Raw genomic sequence first — 22,391 nt, 5'->3', positions numbered from 1 at the left:
ACAACAGCAGGGCGGAGCCTCGGCAGCCAAACAGTGGCTAGTCTGCCTTTGAGCTGGGCAGGACACCTGATCGGACATCCAAAAATAAAGCCCAAACCCCTCAACACAGAGCATTAGTGAAAAAAAAAGGGTTGTTCAATGAGCTGTGTTGCAGCAGAATCAAACATAGCAGCCTAACAGCCCTGAATGAACAACAGAGTGCATAGCTCAGCAATTAAACCCCTATAAAGTACAAACTGTCTCCTCAAGCAGCTCCCTGACCCCTCTATATCCAAAAGACTGTCATTAGGCAGGCATCATCCTGGGACAAAGAGAGCAGAAAAAGAAACTGGTAGCATCCCTCGCTGTGCCACGGCTACTAGAGGTGCACCCCAGACAAGCAGGGTCTGGAGCGGACCTCAACAGTCATACAGCGAAGGGGCTAGACTGGTAGAAGGAAAACCAAGCAACAGAAATACTTCATCATCAACATTCTGGGTGTCCACTCAGAGACCCAAACGAAAAGTCAGCAACTACGCAGACGACCAGCGGACAAATCCACAAAGATGGGAAGAAACCAGCGCAAAAAGGAGGAAAACACCCGAAACCAGAACACATCGCCTCCTAGAAAGGACCAAGACTCCTCACCAGCAAGGGAACAAAGCTGGACGGAGAATGACTGTGACGAAATGACGGAATTAGACTTCAGAAGATGGATAATGAGAAACTTTTGTGAGCTAAAAGATCATGTATTAAATCAATGCAAAGAAACTAAGAACCTTGAAAAAAGATTTGAAAAAAGATTCGAGGAAATGATAACAAGAATGGATACCTTAGAGAGGAATATGAATGAATTAAAGGAGCTGAAAAACACAATACGAGAACTTCGCGAAGGAAACGCAAGTTTCAATAGCCGAATTGACCAAGCAGAAGAAAGAATATCTGAAGTCGAAGACCAACTCAATGAAATAAAACGAGAAACCAAAATCAGAGAAAAAAGCGCAAAAAGGAATGAACAAAGTCTCCAAGAAATGTGGGACTATGTGAAAAGACCTAACCTACGTTTGATAGGTGTACCAGAAGGGGACGAAGAGAATGAATCCAAGCTGGAAAATACTCTTCAGGACATCACCCAGGAAAATTTCCCCCACCTAGCAAGACAAGCCAACACTCAATTGCAGGAAATACAGAGAACACCACAAAGATATTCCGCAAGAAGAGCAACCCCAAGGCACATAATTGTCAGATTCAACAGGGTTGAAATAAAGGAGAGAATACTAAGGGCAGCCAGAGAGAAAGGTCGGGTCACCCACAAAGGGAAGCCCATCAGACTCACAGCAGATCTCTCAGCAGAAACACTACAAGCCAGAAGAGAGTGGGGGCCAATATTCAACATTCTTAAAGAAAAGAACTTTCAACCCAGAATTTCATATCCAGCCAAACTGAGCTTCAGAAGTGAAGGAAGAATAAAATCCTTTGCGAACAAGCAAGTACTCAGAGATTTTGTCACCACCAGGCCTGCTTTACAAGAGCTCCTAAAAGAGGCACTACACATAGAAAGCATCAATCAGTACCAGCCATTCCAAAATCACACTGAATGCTAAAGAGCTTCAACATAATGAAGAATCTACAACAACTAACAGGCAAAACAGCCACTTAGAATCAAAATGGCAGTATCAAATTCACACATAACAATATTAACCCTAAATGTAAATGGACTAAATGCACCAATCAAAAGACACAGACTGGCAAATTGGATAAAAATCCAAAACCCATCAGTGTGCTGTATCCAGGAAACCCATCTCACATGCAAGGATACACAAAGGCTCAAAATAAAGGGATGGAGGAAGATTTACCAAGCTAATGGAAAGCAAAAAGAAGCAGGAGTTGCAATTCTCATCTCTGATAAAATAGACTTTAAAGCAACAAAGATCAAAAGAGACAAAGAAGGCCATTACATAATGGTAAAAGGATCGATACAACAAGAAGAGCTAACGATCCTAAACATATATGGACCCAACACAGGAGCACCCAGATACATAAGGCAAGTTCTTAATGACTTACAGAAGGACTTAGACTCCCACACAATAATAGTGGGAGACTTTAACACTCCACTGTCAATACTAGACAGATCAACCAGACAGAAAATCAACAAGGATACCCAGGGCTTGAACTCAGACCTGGAGCAAGCAAACCTGGTGGACATTTACAGAACTCTCCACCCCAAATCCACAGAATACACATTCTTCTCAGCACCACATCACACCTACTGTAAAATTGACCACATAATTGGAAGTAAAGCACTGCTCAACAAATGCAAAACAACTGAAATCATAACAAACAGCCTCTCAGACCATAGTGCAATCAAGTTAGAACTCAGAATTCAGAAACCGACCCAGAACCGCACAGCTTCATGGAAACTGAACAACTGGCTCTTGAACGTTGACTGGGTAAACAACGAAATGAAGGCAGAAATAAAGAAGTTCTTCGAAACCAATGAGAACGAAGACACAACATGCCAGAACCTCTGGGACACATTTAAAGCAGTCTCTAGAGGAAAGTATATAGCAATAAGTGCCCATATGAGGAGAATGGAGAGATCCAAAATTGACACCCTATCGTCAAAATTGAAAGAGCTAGAGGAGCAAGATCAAAAAAACTCAAAACCCAGCAGAAGACAAGAAATTACCAAGATCAGAGCTGAGCTGAAGGAGATTGAGACACGAAAAACCCTTCAAAAAATCAATAAATCCAAGAGCTGGTTTTTTGAAAAGATCAACAAAATAGACAGACCACTAGCCAGATTGATTAAAAATAAAAGAGAGAACAACCAAATAGATGCAATAAAAAATGATAAAGGGGAAATCACCACAGATTCCACAGAAATTCAAACCATCATCAGAGAATATTACAAACAACTCTATGCACATAAACTAGTAAACCTGGAAGAAATGGATAAATTCCTGGACTCCTGTGTCCTCCCAAGCCTAAACCAGGAGGAAGCTGAAACTATGAATAGACCAATAACAAGGTCTGAAGTTGAGGCAGCAATTAAGAGCCTACCTCACAAAAAAAGCCCAGGTCCAGATGGGTTCACAGCCGAATTCTACCAGACACACAAGGAGGAGCTGGTACCATTCCTTCTAAAACTATTTCAAACAATCCAAAAAGAGGGAATCCTTCCCAAATCATTTTATGAGACCAACATCATCCTGATACCAAAACCCGGCAGAGACCCAACGAGAAAAGAAAACTTCAGGCCAATATCCATGATGAACATAGATGCAAAAATCTTCAATAAAATATTGGCAAGCCGATTGCAACAGCAAATCAAAAAACTTATTCATCATGATCAAGTAGGATTCATCCCAGGGATGCAAGGCTGGTTCAACATACGCAAGTCTATCAACGTAATTCACCACATAAACAGAACCAAAAACAAAAACCACATGATTATCTCAATTGACACAGAGAAGGCATTTGACAAAATTCAACAGCCCTTTATGCTAAAAACCCTCAATAAACTCGGTATCGATGGAACGTATCTCAAAGTAATAAAAGCTATTTATGACAAACCAACAGCCAATATCATACTGAATGGGCAAAAACTGGAAGCATTCCCTTTGAAATCTGGTACTAGACAAGGATGCCCTCTCTCACCACTCCTATTCAATATAGTACTGGAAGTTCTAGCCAGAGCAATCAGGCAAGAAAAAGAAATAAAGGGTATTCAAATAGGAAAGGTGGAAGCCAAATTGTCTCTATTTGCAGACGACATGATAGTATACCTGGAAGACCCCATCGCCTCAGCCCAAAAACTCCTGAAACTGATAAACAACTTCAGCAAAGTCTCAGGATATAAAATCAATGTGCAAAAATCACAAGCATTCGTCTACACCAATAACAGACTTAAAGAAAGCCAAATCAAGAGCGAACTGCCATTCGCAATTGCTACAAAAAGAATAAAATACCTTGGAATACAACTCACAAGGAACGTAAGGGACCTCTTCAAGGAGAACTACAAACCACTGCTCAACGAAATCAGAGAGGACACAAACAGATGGAGAAACATTCCATGTTCATGGTTAGGAAGAATTAATATCGTGAAAATGGCTATACTGCCCAAAGTAATTTACAGAATCAACGCTATCCCCATCAAGCTACCATTGACTTTCTTCACAGAACTGGAAAAAACCACCATGAACTTCATATGGAACCAAAAGAGAGCCCGCATAGCCAAGTCAATTCTAAGCAAAAAGAACACAGCGGGGGGCATCACACTACCGGATTTCAAACTATACTACAAGGCTACAGTAATCAAAACAGCATGGTACTGGTACCAAAACAGAGATATAGACCAATGGAACAAAACAGAGGCACCGGAGGCAACACAACATACATACAACTATACAATCTTTGATAAACCTGACAAAAACAAGCAATGGGGCAAGGATTCCATGTTTAACAAATGGTGTTGGGAAAACTGGCTAGCCATGTGCAGAAAGCAGAAACTGGACCCCTTCCTGACACCTTACACTAAAATTAACTCCAGATGGATTAAAGACTTAGACATAAGACCTGGCACCATAAAAACCCTAGAAGGAAATCTAGGCAAAACTATCCAGGACATAGGAGTAGGCAAGGACTTCATGAACAAAACACCAAGAGCATTGGCAACAAAAGCCAAAATAGACAAATGGGACCTAATGAAACTCCACAGCTTCTGCACGGCAAAAGAAACAGTCACTAGAGTGGATCGGCAACCAACAGAATGGGAAAAAATTTTCGCAGTCTACCCATCTGACAAAGGGCTGATATCCAGAATTTACAAACAACTCAAGCAGATTTACAGGAAAAAAACAAACAAGCCCATTCAAAAGTGGGCAAAGGATATGAACAGATACTTTATGAAAGAAGACATATATGAGGCCAACAATCATATGAAAAAATGCTCATCGTCACTGGTCATCAGAGAGATGCAAATCAAAACCACATTGAGATACCATCTCACGCCAGTTAGAATGGCGATCATTAAAAAATCTGGAGACAACAGATGCTGGAGAGGATGTGGAGAAAAAGGAACACTTTTACACTGTTGGTGGGAGTGTAAATTAGTTCAACCATTGTGGAAGACAGTGTGGCGATTCCTCAAGGCCTTAGAAATAGAAATTCCATTTGACCCAGCAATCCCATTACTGGGTATATATCCAAAAGACTATAAATCGTTCTACTATAAGGACACATGTACACGAATGTTCATTGCAGCACTGTTTACAATAGCAAAGACATGGAATCAACCCAAATGCCCATTGATAATAGACTGGATTGGAAAAATGTGGCACATATACACCATGGAATATTATGCAGCAATCAGAAATGATGAGTTCGTGTCGTTTGTAGGGACATGGATGAATCTGGAAAACATCATCCTCAGCAAACTGACACAAGAACAGAAAATGAAACACCACATATTCTCACTCATAGGTGGGTGATGAAAAATGAGAACACATGGACACAGAAAGGGGAGTACTAAACACTGGGGTCTATTGGGGGGAAAAGGGGAGGGCCCGTGGGAGGGGGAGGTGGGGAGGGATAGCCTGGGGAGAAATGCCAAATGTGGGTGAAGGGGAGAAGAAAAGCAAAGCACACTGCCATGTGTGTACCTACGCAACTGTCTTGCATGCTCTGCTCATGTACCCCAAAACCTATAATCCAATAAAAAATTAAAAAAAAAAATAAGTAAGTCATATTTTTAGCTCACAAGGGGCTTGCAATTTAGAGTCAAGAGAAGGCAAATTTTAAAAGTAGTAATAATCTGCTATTTCTTATGCTGTTTTTTCTAGCTGTAGCTCATATTATAATCCCTTCTTCCTAGAATGACCTTCCCTTATCAGACTTGCATTCTAAACTATCAAAATTCCACCTGACCATCCCAAACCTCCCCTCATATATGGAGCTTCAGCTCTAACTTGTAATTTGTATCATTCTGTGACAGTGGTCCATCTTGCCTTATCTTAGATTTACCAATTTCCATATTCTTTTCTTCATTTCTAAATATCTTGAATGCATACTTCAAATCTTATTTATTTTTCTGTTGGTAACAGACTGAGATAACACTCTTATGTACACATTAGTTAACGAACCTTTGCTGGGTGAATAAAGGAAAACAGGACCTTTCCTTGATTCATGTTATATTTGCAAAGTTCAATGGTTAAACCATGGAGTATTTTTCTACTTTCATTTCTACATAACAAAGCCAATGCTACCTTGATTACAGTTTGTAATTATTTAAAATAATTATCTTACAATTTTCCTCAATTTTGTGAATCTCCTACTCACTGTGACACAGATGACAGGATAGCCAGACACGGGTCCAGCACTCTCCTTAGCTTTGGAAGTGTCATCATACATCAGCAGGGACACAATTTGAGGGACAGAAGGGAAAGTGACATCTGCCATGCTGATCGTTTCTTCTATATACACAATGGCTTTAGTCACCTAGAAGAAAAAGATAACTATCACTGATTAGTGAAATATTAAACTTTTTATGCTTCTATGATACAGGACGATATTCACGATACCTGGCAAACCCATGGCCTCATTATGATGCAAATTGTCATGCTCAGAGCCCCTGGAGAGCAATGGGCCCTAAATGGCCTGCTGCACGTGACCTTGGCACCTTGTTCACAACTTTTGGTTCTAAGGAGGGCAGCTGACCTGGGGCAGTCAGTCCAAAGGTTGGCCGGCAGCCCACGAGGTGTTCAGGCTCTACTTTTTTTTTTCTCCATTGTGATGACATAGCTAAATCTGTTTTGGGGTTGTGAAGGGAAGTTTTATGAAGAAGTCAATTCATTGACGGTGGGAGGAAAGCTGGAGGACATTCTGAGGGAAGGAAGATTACAGAGGTCATGGGATAGTGAGAGCCTGGATGAAACAGATGCCAGGCATAAGGAACTCTTTAAAGCGGCTGAGGGCAAAAGGCACCGCCTTAAACAGAGGCAGGGAGAATTTGAGTTCCAGACAGAAGAGGAATTTATGAACATCTGCTTCTGGGCAGGGTGACAGGAGAGCACCTTGCTGTGAACCTGCCCTGGCTCCCAGTAACATTCCAGCATCTAACTACATATCGTAGTTCCCTGAACGATCTTTACATGTATATTCTTAAAAGAAGCTTTCATCACTGGAAGTAATTTGAGTGAATCTTTATTCTTTTCACCCAAAAGAATTTCATATGCTACTCCATAAAAATAATAAAAGATTCATCTTATGTGATGAAGACATAAAACTATATTTGATAAAGATTGCCCAAACTTGAATTTTAAATGACTTGCTAAAAAGCAAGGCACTGTTGCAGAAAAGCCGTCAAGCAGTAAAGATTACAAAACAGTAAAAATATGTAAGGAAAAAACTTTCCCAGCTGGAACTCGTAGTAAAGTGAAACAATTAAAAAACGTAATACAGTACATGTAAGCAAAGATATAAAAAATTAATATATTCCAAAACCAGATGTAGTTTTCAAAATTATTTCCAGTGTAAAGGTCAACATTCTGTGGAATTATGTTGATTTTGAGGAAAATTCTGGTTAATGAGACAATATAAATTAAATAAGTATGGACAATAAGATTTAGGACGGCAACATTTTGACCATGAGGCTCTGGACATCCAATTCTGATAAAGCCAGGAGAAACAGATCTTGATCTGGAGGGTTAGCAAACTGCTTTGTGGGTTCAAATCTATGTTTTACAAGTTGTGGCACTGAATTAATAGTTCCCTCGTTACTCTGAGATGCTGCTTTCTCTCTGATGATTGATCCTAAGGTCAATCAATCATACTGACTGACAGGGGAAGGGCAGTGCACTGCTTTCGGGCTCAGTGACTTCCATCTTTGAGTTTCCACAAACATGATTTTTCAAAGAAAAGGATAGGAATTTCTTGACTACGATCTAATCAGAACAAAATATATTAGGTGGTAAAAAGAGATTATGCATATCTCTTTCATGTAAGGCTTGTACATACTCGCCTCATGTTTATGGTACACCATGTGATTGCTTTTATGCATTTTCTCTGATGAAGTGCTGGCCATGAATTTACGTCCACATTACATTACTTACCTGCGTCTCTGCTATCATATTTTCATCAGGCTTTAGGTGAACAGTGAAGGCCTCTCTCATCTCTCTCACCTCATCAAAGATAACTTCGATTTCAACCATGTGCTGGGTTTCTCCTTCCTTAAACTCAATTTCTACAAATGCAAAAATCACAGATTTCAATTGTTTGCATATGAATATGAGAAGTTTTCTATCAAGCTTTTTAAAACTGTGACCTACAATGAGAAATACGTTTTTCACTGTGGTTCAGTATATTTGGGTGTGTGTGCAAAATGAAATCAAATGTTTAACGAACACCATCTATTTTTACTCATTTTACTCTAATATTTTCTTTTTTTCCCAAGACTTTAATTTCATTTTTATTTTTTATTTCCATAGTGTTTTGGGGAATCAGGTGGTGTTTTGTTGCATGAATACATTCTTCGGTGGTGATTTTTGAGATTTTGTTTCACCCATCACCTGAGCAGCACACACTGTGCTGGATTTGTAGTCTTGTATCCGTCACTTCCCTCCCACACTTTCCCCAGAGTCCGCAAAGACCACTGTATCATTGTTATGCCTTTGCGTCCTCATAGCTTAGCTCCCACTTATGAGTGAGAATATACAATGTTTGGTTTTCCTTTCCTGAGTTACTTCACTTAGAATAATGGTCTCCAGTTCCATTGAGGTGGCTACGAATGCCGATTTTATCTGAAGGAAAATTTTTTTTTTTATTTTTAATTTTTTATTTTTTTTTATTGCATTTTAGGTTTTGGGGTACATGTGTCGAGCATGCAATACAGTTGCATAGGTACACACATGGCAGTGTGTTTTGTTTGCTTTTTCCCCTTCACCCAATTTTAATAATAAGACATTGGTTTCTTGGCCCATAGTTTGAAAAGATGCTGAATTACAGTAGGCACAATCAGTAGTTCTAATATTGGGACATAATCTAAAAAATCAATCTCTTATTCTCCAGAATTTCTAAACCAATAGGACTCAAGATAAATGAATGTGATCATAGGTATAATAGAGTGTGAATGGGATTTACATTATATATATATATGGATATATAATTGTTGAGTTTTTTTTTTATATAACATCACATTATATTTAAAAAGACTTCTTTTTGGGCTAACATCCAGAATCTGCAAAGAATTAAAACAGATTTACAAGAATAAAACAAAAAGGGCTTCTGTCGTGAGTGGCACACATAGAGCGACTCGATTGCTCTTCGTGGGGAATCCACATGAAGAGATTTCAGAAGCATAATTTTTTGGTATTTGGGCAGCTGGTGATCATTGTTCCTGGCACCCTCTAAAAGAAAAAAAAAGAAAGAAACAAACAAACCCATTCAAAAGTGGGCAAAGGAAATGAATAGACATTTTTTAAAAGAAGACATTTATGAGGTCAAAAAACAGGAAAAAATGCTAATCATCACTGGTCATTAGAGAAATGCGAATCAAAACAAGTCAAATACTGCTTGTTCTCACTTGTAAGTGATAGTCAAATAATGCGTACACATGGACATCAGGTGTGGAATGATTAACACTGAAGACTTCCGAGGCTGGGAGAGTGTAAGGGGCCGGGTATTGAGAAATTACTTAATGAGTACAATGTACATTATTTGGGTGATGGATATACTAAAAGACTAGACTTCACCACTACACAATATAACAATGTAGCAAAATTGCACTTGTACCCCTTAAACTTATACCCACCCAAAAGAGTGTTCTATTTTTATTTTAATTGGATGTTCCCCTTCTTTTACTTAAGGGCACTGGCACTAGCCCACAGAGTTGGCATGACCCATCAGGAGACAGGTGCTGGGAGCCCCGTACCTTCTGACACAGGGTGGTAGTCTTCTCCAGAGGTGGCGGAACCATCCTTGGTGTGGACTCTCACGATGGAAACCTTTGAAGTGTCTCCTTGGCGAATCACTGGAATTCTTATAACCACTGACTCTCCAGGTTCTTTGGGTTCAGTGACACTAAATTTGGTTTCTCCAAATTTAATAACAGTCTCTAAAATTGTGGGAAACACAGACAAATGAAACTGTTAGTAAAGGGAATGCTTCCCCTCATTTCTAATGTTTATTTCCATGTGGGAGGGGCTTAGTGACTATTCCATCCCTGGCTTCTCTCTGTCCCTCACTCAAAATTAGTGGTGCGAGAACGATCCAAGATGGCCGATCGCTAACATCCCGGGATTGCAGCTCTCAGGGAAGGCGCAGAGAACTAGAGGACGCCACACTTTCAGACAAAGTCTGGTCGCTCACGGAGCAGAAGATCCCCCAGTGGTGGAAACACACGAGTCGCCAGCGCGACTCTCGTGGTCGGTGCAGCGGTTCCGCCGGCACCTCTACGCGGCAGCGCTTGGCGCAGAGTAAACGGGACCGGTTCCCCTTCTGACCGAGGTTTGGAGCCGGGGAAGGCAGAGTCGCCTACTACAGAAACAAGAAGGAAGCCAGACAGGAGAATCCTGGGCAGAAAAGCACCATCAGTTTTAACTCCGCTGCTCTGGCCCTGGGAACTAACAACCTGGACGTCCACTCAAGAGACCTAATCTGAAAGTTGGTAATTTCAAAGACGACAGGAGGATAAATTTACAATGACGGGAAGAAACAAGCGTAAAAAAGCTGAGAATACTCAAAGTCAGAACGCCTCTCCCTCTAAAGATGATCGCAGTTCCACATCAACAATGGAACAAGGCTTGATGGAGAACGAGCGCCTCCTGATGACAGAATCACTCTTCAAGGAATGGATAATAACAAACTTCGGTGAGTTAAAAGAACATGTTGTAGCCCAACGTAAAGAAACTAGGAACTTTGAAAAAAGGTTTGATGAAATCCTATTGAGAATAGACAACTTAGAGAGGAGTATGAGTGAATTAATGGAACTGAAGAATACAATACAGGAACTCCGAGAAGTATGCACAGGTTTAAACACTCGAATTGTTCAAGCAGAAGAAGGGATATCAGAGGTCAAAGTCCAACTTAATGAGAGAAAACGTGAAGAAAAGATTAGAGAAAAAAGGATAAAAAGGAACGAGCAAAGTCTCCAAGAAATGTGGGACTATGTGAAAAGACCAAATTTACGTTTGATAGGTGTACCTGAATGCGACGGAGAGAATGACTCCAAGCTGGAAAATACCCTTCAGGATATTATTCAGGAAAATTTTCCTAAACTAGAAAAGCAGGTCAACATTCAACCCCAGGTAATACAGAGAACACCACAAAGATATTCCTCAAGAAGAGCAACCCCAAGGCACATAATCGTTAGATTCACCAGGGTTGAAACGAAGGAGATGATACTAAGGGCAGCCAGAGAGAAAGGTCAGATTACCCACAAAGGCAAGCCTATCAGACTTATAGCAGATCTCTCAGCAGAAACTCTACAGGCCAGAAGAGAGTGGGGGCCAATATTCAACATCCTCAAAGAACAGAACCTTCAGCCCAGAATTTCATATCCAGCCAAACTAAGCTTCACAACTGAAGGAAAAATAAAATCTTTTATGAACAAGCAAGAACTCAGAGATTTTATTACCACCAGGCCTGCTTTACAAGAGCTTCTGAAAGAAGCATTACACACAGAAAGAAACAACCAGTATTAGCCTTTCTAAAAATACACCAAAAAGTAAAGAGCACCAACATAAAGAAGAATTTACACGAACAAATGGATAAAACAGCCAGTCAACATCAAATGGCAGTAACCCTAAATTTAAATTGACTGAATTCCCAATCAAAAGACACAGCCAAAACCCAACGGCATGTTACATCCAGACCTGTTTCACATGCAAGGATACACAAAGACTCAAAACAAAGGGATGGAGAAAGATTTACCAACCAAATGGAGAGCAAAAATAAATAATAAATAAATAAAAAGCAGGAGTTGCAATTCTTGCATCGGATAAAATAGATTTTAAAGCAACAAAGATATAGTGGTAAAAGGATCAATGCAACAACAAGAGCTAACGATCCTAATACCCAGATAGGAGACTTAGATTCAATGAGACAAAAAATTAATAAGGATATCAAGGACTCGAACTCAGATCCAGAACAAGTAAGCTTAATAAATATTTATAGAGCTCTCCACTTCAAATACACAAAATATACATTCTTGTCAATACCACATCACACCTACCCATTAGTTTAAATGAAACATTGATTAGCCATTATTAATACCCAATTTTTTTCAAAATAAAGCAATATTTCCATTTACTCTCCCTCTTTCTCTTCCTCTTTCTTCCTCTCCTTTACTTATTTATTTTTTTTTCTTTCCTTCTCTCAAAAAAAAGAAATCAACTTGTAAACCTCTAGATCCAGGTCGGCAATGTGTCTTTCATTGCTTGATTTCCTTTCTTCCCTTACCTCCCTCCCTCCCTCCCTCCCTCCCCGCTTCCTCCCTTCCTTCCTTCCTTCATCCCTTCCTTCCTCCCTACCGTCCTTATTCCCTTCCTTTCTGCCTTCCTCCCCCCCCCAAAAAAAAAAAATTAGTGGTGCGTGTGGAAGGAAAAGCAGGCATGTGCTGTCCCGCTCCTTCCCAGGATTTAACCAGCCCCCAGTGAGCATGTGCTCCCAGCTGTCTATATGTGCCATAAATTACATGTGAGCAGGTCACTGAAGGTGGATGGGGAAGGAGGAAATGGCTAATACCCTGTACTTGAGGGTGTGTACAGAGGAGAGGGCAGCTATGGATGTTTGGTATTCAGCGTTTGGATATAAGCCATATTCTCCAAAATTAATTTTATCAGTTTTAATGGTTTATTTTGTTTCTCATTTGTTTGTCTTTTTTCTATTTCTCAATTGCCTAAGAACCCTGGTCAGAAAGCGGGGGAGGTGGGGAGATTTTTCTGAGCCACTTAAAACCTTGACTTGGATGGATTTTAGTTCCCAATTTACAGTTGAACACACACAAAAAGTGACTTCTTACTATCAGCATCATCTCGGATCCTTATGAGAGTTTCGTTTTGGTCACCAACTGCAGCCCCAAAGGGAGAGTTGCTCTGTGGAGTGCCGAGTACCAGGCGGAGTTCCTCGACCTCCTCATAGAGCCTGTCATCCATCAGCTCAAGGATGCAAGGCTTTTCCGTCTCACCTGGAACAATAATGTCAGCAGGTTAATCATGTCCCATAGGAATATATCTACAACTAGGAATGTGAGCACCATAGGGGCAAGAATGTTGACTTTGAACTGCTCTCTATCAGTTCAATACATAGTGTGTGTTATATAATAAGCTTTCAATCGATGCATGTTGAATAAGTGAGTAAATATTTAAGTATATGCAATGATCAGTTCTTATTTGTATGGGGAATTTCTTTAATTTCTGTCTTTAAGCTCTGCCACACATCTTAGAAAACCAGGGGAAAAGTGCAAATGCCGATTTTGTTGATGAATTTCTAGCATTCCATTAAAATAGCGAGATTAGCAGCCTTGAACTTGTTGGTCTTTGTTAATTTGAACTCAACACTAGTTTCTAGTATTAGCAGCTTTGGACTTACTAAACAAATCATTGAGCCAAGTTGAATTCCCAGCACTGTAAAATCTGTACATTTGATATGCTCTTGTCCACTGAATGAATAAGTTTTAAATTAACCATATATCACATCACTGGAAATCAATAAGTTAATGCAGATACCATAAAGGGCATTCATTCAACTTGTTAAAAATCGATATCACTTTCCTTATTTAGTGCACATAAAACCATGCCATAAGCCTGTTCATATCAAAGAAGTTGTATTTCCCTGACATATATTTCTGAGTAAAAATGTGGCTGCTTCAAATTTCTCAAAGAAATTTCAAGTGAAGCTTACCAGGGAGGAATGTAATGATGGAGATATCAGTGTTTGGGCGTTCTTCAAAGTCCATCATCACCTGTGCAGACCCCTGCCGGGTGTAGCATCTCACTGAAGATCTGTACTGGACATCCCCACTCCTGTGGATCATTGTGACTATCTGCCCATCACTTTCACTGCCAGTATATGTTCGTTCTTTGAACTGCATCTTCGGCACTGCAAAAACAAACAAGAGATCGAAGTGAACAGAAATTTCCTTGTGGAAAATGGCATTTCAGAAGACGTGGTTTGGTGGAAAGAATAATGAAAAGTGAGTGAGAAGAACTGGATTCTGTCTCCGTTCAGTCACTTGCCAGTGTTTTGCCTTGAGCCAATGACTTAAGAGTTACCTCCGACATTTCGCTCTGCCTGTTTGGTAAAGTAAGGCTATACAATGAAATGCTAACAAGCGGATAAAACCACAAACCTTAAGATACTTGAATCTATATGTTTCCTAGTCATGAGCCTTTCAGAATTTCTTGACATGAAGAACACGAAATATTGTGCACATAATTATAAGCATAGTTTACTCGGCTCATGTTGGGAAAGTTGACACTGTGTGTGTGTGTGTGTGTGTGTGTGTGACAGAGTGAGAGACAGAGAGAGATTTTTTAGGTGACACCTATGCTAGGTCAATGATTTATAGAGATCATTGACAATAGGTGAGACTCCCCCAAACACTGTTGGAATCATCACGATTGAAGAGTGTTCAGAATTCCCTTGTGATGACGTGTCAGAGAGCTCTGCCATGTGTCCAGCAAAGGTTGTCCTAGAACAGCATTTTTGGCACATTATTAGAGAAATGTTACTAGTGTGGAGGGGAAGGAGATGAAAGAAAGTGTCTTGTGCTGGGAAGTGGAGAAAGATCATTGACACTCAAGGGTCTGTGCACTTCCACATGGTTCCACCCATCTGTGGTGAGGAGAATTCTTGAGGTACAGCAAGATACTGATGACAACATCACTTTTTTTTTCTTAAAAGTTTGAGAGGAAGAATAGAAGTTTTATTCTGAGACTGTCTAATTCTGTCAAAATCATCAGGAAGAGAAAGGTGTGGTCAGGTAGGGTATTTGAATGAGTTGGACTGTGTCCTCCTCAAATTCATATGGTGAAATCCCCACCCCCAATACCTGAGGATGTGATCTTATTGGTAAGTTGGGTCTTGGCAGAAGTAATTAAGTTAAAATGAGGTCATTAGGATAGGCTCTAATCCAATATGACTGATGTCCTCATGAAAAGGGGAAAAATTAGACAGAGACACATACAGGGCACATGGTGTGAAGAGACATGGGGACAAGATGGCCGTCTTCAAGCAAAGAAGAGAGACCTGGAACATCCTTCCCTGATGGCCTTCAGAAGGAAGCCTGGCAACACCTTAATTTTGGACTTCGAGCCAACAACTATGAGATAATAAATTTCTGTTTTTTAAGTCACCCGACAGTAGACTTTGTTACGGAAGCTCTAGCAAACAAATATATATATATATATATATATATATAGTTTATCATCTTGCTTATCACATATATATAAACCTTAGCTTGTCATTTCACTTATCATTGTGAAATTAATAAACACTCACAATCAGAGACAGAGTCATTTATGGACACTGTGGCTTTGCTGGGCTCGCCAAGGGCTGCGTTCATAGGCATACGAAGCACCAGTTCAAATTTCTCAATTCCCTCCAGCACTGGTTGTCCTAGATCATCCAGAATGACAACACGAATGGGCTGCATGTTGACTCCAGGTGCAAAATCTAAATTACGACTGATGCCCACATAGTCTGTTCCAGCTATGACAGTAACAAAAAAATATTCAGTTGGGGACTAATTAAATAGCAAAAAATTATTAGACATACATTGTGTAATTATATTTTTTTTAAAAATAGAGATCAGCATAACCCTACAGAAAAATACATTTAATAAAATGCAAAAGATTAGTTGCTACATAGCTACATTGGTGGTATAGCAAAGATCAGCTGCTGAACTTTATCTATGTTTCATGGTTAGACTTTGGATTAGTTATAGTTCCTCTGTGTTATAGTTCTTCTAACTTTAGTTTGAAAATTCTCTAATAAGGGTAATAAAAATCAGGCTTGGAAAAATCGGCATATCAGTCAAATATATGATCCTCATAAATTACATATGAAATATAGACATTTAGAATTTTGTTAACATTAATTAAGTATTTATATATCTTTCCTGGAGCTACCATAGGACATCCTATTAGGTATACGGTTGCCTGGTAAAGCAACACATTTACGGTACCAGCTCTGCCCTCACGCCACCCACCCTTGTCCCAGGCAGAGAGAGGCTTCTACTCTCAGGGGTATATTTGATCTTTAATTTAATATTTTTCAGATAAAGGGAGCTACCTGCAGTGTCGATACCTCCATTTATATCTAAAGTAGTTAAAAACAAAACTGTCTTAATCTGTAGCTACTACCTCCACAAAGACTGACAGTGGTGGGCAACAGCCGAATAATGCTGCTTCTTTCTCTGTTTTTATAGCTTCTGCTCTTCTGACTCTCGTTCTGTATCCACTTTGCCTCTGAATGTGCAACTTTGCTTGAGTATCTCTGTCTTTAATTCATTTTGTAGAAAGTCCGTGTCTCCTTGTGGTCCTTTTTACACTTTTTCTTTTCCTCTGCTTCTTCCCCTTTGCTCTTATTTCTCTCTCTCTCCCCCCCCCCATCCCTGATTTGAATCCTTCTCTTAAAAATGACTAATTTAGTTAAACAAATGTTTACTGGGCACCTGCTACATGCAAAGCACCACACTGCTTCCACTACATTAAAAAAGTTAAAACCTGAGAGTGACTTTTAAAATGGTATAACCTGTGTTGCTTTGTGTGATGAATGTACGATGTGTGTATGACATGCCTGTGTGTTCTCACGTGTGTGTACTTGAGAAAGTTTGTATTGTTGGTCATTTAGGAAAAAAAAAAAAGGAAATTTTGAATTCTATCCTTGCTGTAAACTTTATAATCAACTTTTTGGAGATGTAGATTCTGGAATAAAAGATGTGCTAGTTAGTACATTTTTTATAATGAAGTATGGAAAAAACCTTTTGGATCTGAAGTATTTATAGGGACACATGGTTAAAATAAGGAGACAGCCAACTGAAGACACATGCCTGCATAATACTTAAATGTCATAGGTTTCTGTGGGGACAGATTATGTGCAGCAAGATGATTTTCCTGCACAGAAAGCCACAACATTCAACAATATTAGATTTTCTGAGAGTAGAAAACCACTTCATGGAAACATAGGCCTTAGTATATAGATCCTTTGAGTCTTGTGTTTGCAACCTAGCTTCAGTTTCACGGCGCTTAAATGTGCTTTCCCAAAGTAGTAAATAAAGCCTACATTTACCTCCTAGAGTAATAACTTCAGCAAAAACAATACACTCAGCCAAACTGCTTTAATAGAAGTGAAGTATTTCAGCTTTAAATGAATTTGTGCCATGGTCACTGAAAACTGCAGAACAACGGAAAGAACCAGCAGGAAACTGCTCACCCTCTGCAGAGGGAGGATCTGTTTTCCGAGATCTCACTGTGACACTAGAGGACGTGGACAGGTCCGTGCCCGTTCTCCACACCCGCACGTCCACGGAACCGGCGTTCTCATCCACGGAGTATTCCACATCGCTGAAGTGGAACATGGGTTCTGTTAAGAATGGAACACAAATCATTTCTGTTATTTTCCATTTTTCGCATCCAGCTCTATCGGCATGATTCCAAAGAAGAGTGTGCTTCCTGGTAGGGACTCCTTACATCATCACACTTTTTCCTTTTAGTAAGATAACGTCTCTTCCATCTGTACTTTTCAGGTCAAAATATTACTGCTCAACAATCAAACATATCTACAGTAAAGTGCCTAACAAAATATCTTTGTCTTGAGGCACGAGTTAGTTTGTCCTTCATATGTAGGATAAGTGGCTTCTAAAAGTGCCTCTGGAAACTTAGTCGAAAAAATAGAACTAAATGAAACAAAACACACGCCTGATTATTAATATTTTTTTAGTTTGGCCCAGTGGCTTCCTTGCTTATGTCCTACCGAGTTTCCACTCTGGAGCAGAGCTAAAACTTTTTTTCATGATGCCATTTTCTGGCCCATTAGATTTGAGCTTAATTCAGTGTATATGGGCCTGTTTTAATCACGACAGTTAGAACCTATTGTCTGTAACTAGACTGAAGATTGCTAGTCCTGAAGACTGCAGGGCCTGACTACCAGTTACTTGTAGAGTACTGGAGATGCTCTATAAACCAAGTTTTATAACTAAATAAATAATCTCATACGGAGAGGTTAATATTAATTCTAAACACACATGAAAATGAGGCAAATTCGAACACTATACTAGGGCACATGCTTTGGGGACTTTGTATTTTTTTCCAGTACTGGTGATAAATTTGAATTGATCTAATCATTGTTTCTGCCTCACTCAACTTGTGACCAATGGTTTACCTTGTGATAGAGCTGCTGGAAGTCTGAGGTTTAGCAGTCAGCTGACCAATGAAAAAACAGATTTAATTTGTGAGCATACTGTTAAAAACATAATTCATCTTGAGATATACAGAGGCTCACAGGAAGTTGCAAAAGTAGTATATACTTCACTCATTGTGAGCTGATTTTTATAAGTATTAAGAAAGATAAATTATATCACTCAGAATGAAGATTAATGATAATAGTTACCATATGTGAACAGACACAGGTGAACGTACACACTTAAGGTGGACAACCCTTTGACTTGACACATTCTAGTCATTTGTCTCCAGTTTTACGAGATTCAAAAGGGCTGAATCTAAAAGAACATGCAACTCACATCACTGTTCCTTAAGAAGGAAGGTCACTAAAAAGATGATATCATGTTTCAGAGCAACTAATTGAATTCCCACACATAACAAGTCAAGCAAAAGTCTACAGCACTGGCTCACAAAACCACTTGGAAAGCCAAAGAAAATTCATTTGATGCATTGTTCGAATTGAGTATGATTTCTTTATTTTCCAATAAATTACCTTTATTTAAACTAGAAAAATTTATTTTCTTTGTTTCTTCACATGGTGGACATGAATAAATCATACAGCTTCCTCAAATTCTTCAACAGTACAAAACCAATCTTAGAAATTCTGTTCACATATTTTGGTTCAGGGGGTGATAAATGTCCCTACAGCATAGTTTACCTCCTTCTTATCCTTTTAACTTGGACGGTGCTAGGGCACACGAGTGTACGTGTACAGATGAAGGTGTTATCTGTTCACCTCAGTCAAAACAGACCTCAACTGCAAGCCAATACATTCCTGACATTTCTCACACCGAGGTAGGGGGCGAAGGTGAAGACAGAGCAGCTCTGAAAATGCATCTTCTGACCAGATGGCCAAACCAGGCACATCTGTAAGTCTTTTAAAAGGCTTCCATAATTATCGCGAAGGCTTGATCACCTGCATCCAACAAGTGATCTCGTAAGTCTCTTCACATTCCTGGCAAACTACATCATCACCCAAATTAGGTTTCTGAGTCATGGGAGAGAGCTGTGAAATGCAGTTAAGGGAGGAGGACCTCTTATTTAACAAGATACCTCCCCATCTTCCCATCTCCCAACTCCTCACAAACATATAACAAAAAAGGAACACAATAAAATCATGTGAGTGAATAGACAACTGTGAAACACCAAATAAGCTACACACTGGGGACCAAATGGTATGTTGCATGTTTCAGACTCATTCTATCAACTCTAATACAGGTGTTTATATTTTACAGCTTAATGTTTAGTTTTTAATTTAAAAAAATGGAAGTCTTACATATGTAGTACTCTGAAAACTTTTGTCATTCAAAATAAAAATGAATGAGTTACCATATATGTACAGACACATGTGTTTTATATGCGTGTGTCTATATTTGTGCGAGTATGTATGTCAGCAAGACAGAGACAGAGAGAGAAAGGTTGGGGTGGCATGGCACGTGACAACGCTGGAAAAATAAAAATTATGTGAATGATGCAAACAACATTATTGTGTTGCCTATTGCATAATATAGTGTTATCTCCTGTAGGAAGAAGGAGGGGTGATGGAAATGGGATTTCAACCCTAAACCTTTCAACCTTAATACAGTGCTAATAAAAGGAGAACATTTAATTAACTACTTCCTTAAAGCTTTTGATTATGAGTAGATTTATTTATATGATTCTTCTCCCTCTTTGTGCTCCACTCATGATGATTGAAAAACCGGTCAAACAATCAATTGCAATTACTGAAGTTAAAGTTTGAAGTGATTATTATGAGATGAAGACACATTCAATAGTTTCTATATATAAAAAAAGAAATTCTGCTAACTACCTAGTTTCTTGTGTCTGAATAAAAAATGGCTAAACATCAGCATATTTTTTTTCAGGGTTAGATGAGTGAGAACTATAAAGAAGTAAGAATTATGTTTATTTCAATTTCTCATATCTTTTCAAAATATCTAAAATTTGAATGTTGTTTATAATCATTACCACTGGGAGAAAACCTTATGTAATATGAATGAGTTAAAGACACATCAAGGAGTGAGTTGAATTATAGATGTCACTTAAGAAAAGTATGTTCCTGGGACATTTTAATGAGTACTAAGCTAGAAGAAGGAATAAAATAATGAATGGGTGAGATTGTCATGCCTTTGAACGTTATCTCTGCAAAAATCCAGAATAACTGCTTGTCCCAAAAAATTATTATTTATGAGTAGGACTTTTAACTCACCTCTTTCTTTGGTAAACTTTTCTTTTTGGCCTAGGAATTTGGTTTCTTTTAAGAAAATAAGTAAACTGAAGATCTTTATAGATCGGTTATGGAACTACCCCTACCCCTATTGCAACTTAAAGTACATTAGAAGTCTATTCAGTTCTTTAATGCAGTTCTTAAATACACACTGTGCCTTGCACCGTGTTTAAATTCACACTTAATGGATAAAAGAGTCAGGGGAGGGTATTATTACCTGGAATGAGAGGATGATCAAAGAAACCACACATCTCACAGCCTACACCCACCCAAGACCAAGAAACAGCCATCGCTCATCACTCCACCACCCTCAGATGACACTCCAGAATGCAGAGGAAAGATAAGTTTATCCATATTGTCTGTGAGCAGTGCAAGGGAGGTTTTGAATTGGCCTAGTGAGTGTGAAATTCATAGGCAAGCCAAAGTCCACACTCTATCCCTTGAAGTCTTTATACTTTTAAATGAAGGACATAGGTCAAGGCATTGACTACAGAAAAGTCTATTTTAGCTCATTAAACATAAATGTGCTTTTCCAAGTTGGGGATAATTTCACTACCCACAGCACAGAAAGGCTTACATTTATTTCCTACAAATGTAGAAACGGTGGCCAGGTGGTGAGCAATATAGCACACATACCTGCAATAAAGACAAAGAGAAAACAATTGAAGTTTCCTTCCCAGAGGGAAAAAGTGAATTTTTTTTTCAGTGTCTAGATGGATGTTTACAGTTACAGTGTGTCTCATGAGATGAAAGGAAGAGGTGCCAGCAGTAATTGCTATCTGGAGCCAAATCTTATTTACTCATGTGCACATAGACCATCATTCAAGTAAGCTTTGTAGATCTAACCAATGTGTTTGCTTAGAACTGAATGAAATAAAAGCTTTAATGCTGCTTTTTCGTCCAGTGCTGAAAATAATACAAAGGAATTGTTTCCAAATGAAATCTTTCTTCTGAGATTTGGACCCTGAAAACTTACTGCCTAATCAAGCCATGTCCCCTGGGCACCTCAAGGTGAACTTCTCCATAATGGAGTCCACAGGGTCACCTCCACTCCCCTTCCCCTGGTTTCTCTCTGTCTCACTGCCACTAATCTAGCTGCAGGCGGTAACACCTTCCATTTGAATTTTCCCAGCAACCACTCAACTAGGCTCCTAGGGAAAGTGATATCCTTCAAAGCGAATCTCATCCTGGTACTCCCTTTGCTGAGAGCCTCTCAACTTTCCTTACTGCTCTTGGGATTATTCACATGCTAGTTAACATGATTTACACAAGACACTGAAACATTTGGGCTTTGTTTGCCTTTTCTTTTTTTTTTTTTTTTGAGACGGAGTTTCGCTCTCGTTTCTCAGGCTGGAGTGCAATGGCGCAATCTCGGCTCATTGCTACCTCCGCCTCCTGGGTTCAGGCAATTCTCCTGCCTCAGCCTCCCGAGTAGCTGGGATTACAGGCATGCACCACCATGCCCAGCTAATTTTTTTGTATTTTTAGTAGAGACGGGGTTTCACTATGTTGACCAGGATGGTCTCGATCTCTTGACCTCGTGATCCACCCACCTCGGTTGGTTTGCCTTTTCAACCTCATATTTCAACCCTTTTCTACTAAACAATCCAGTGTCTTGAATGCCTCAGATGTGCTCCTCCCAACCTTTGGTCTATGGCTGCTGCTGCTCTGAATGCTCCTCCTACCTCCTCATTCAGATACCTCCTGCTCTGCTCATCTTCCAAGCTTCTGCAGAAAAGTCACTT

General features: G+C 39.4%; 1 protein-coding gene and 1 non-coding gene across 2 annotated transcripts in view; one reads left to right on the top strand and one right to left on the bottom strand.

The window, feature by feature from the left end:
• The window catches only part of FREM2 (FRAS1 related extracellular matrix 2), a 195,824-nt gene that overhangs the window by 25,784 nt on the left and 147,649 nt on the right, over window positions 1–22,391 (bottom strand). Inside the window, exons 7-13 of the mRNA XM_002748988.6 lie at window positions 17,413–17,562; window positions 15,478–15,687; window positions 13,879–14,076; window positions 12,998–13,162; window positions 9,908–10,090; window positions 8,091–8,221; window positions 6,319–6,477 (exon numbers count right to left, since the gene is read on the bottom strand). Of these exons, the coding sequence (XP_002749034.4) occupies window positions 6,319–6,477; window positions 8,091–8,221; window positions 9,908–10,090; window positions 12,998–13,162; window positions 13,879–14,076; window positions 15,478–15,687; window positions 17,413–17,562 (1,196 nt within the window). The remainder of the gene's footprint in view (window positions 1–6,318; window positions 6,478–8,090; window positions 8,222–9,907; window positions 10,091–12,997; window positions 13,163–13,878; window positions 14,077–15,477; window positions 15,688–17,412; window positions 17,563–22,391) is intronic.
• LOC118154368 (U11 spliceosomal RNA) lies at window positions 9,251–9,384 on the top strand. Its single transcript, XR_004744235.1, has one exon. It is a non-coding gene; the product is annotated as a U11 spliceosomal RNA (small nuclear RNA).

Source organism: Callithrix jacchus, chromosome 5 (genome assembly GCF_049354715.1).
Source record: "Callithrix jacchus isolate 240 chromosome 5, calJac240_pri, whole genome shotgun sequence".
NCBI lineage: Eukaryota > Metazoa > Chordata > Mammalia > Primates > Cebidae > Callithrix > Callithrix jacchus.
This window is presented reverse-complemented; position numbering and strand designations above follow the sequence as displayed.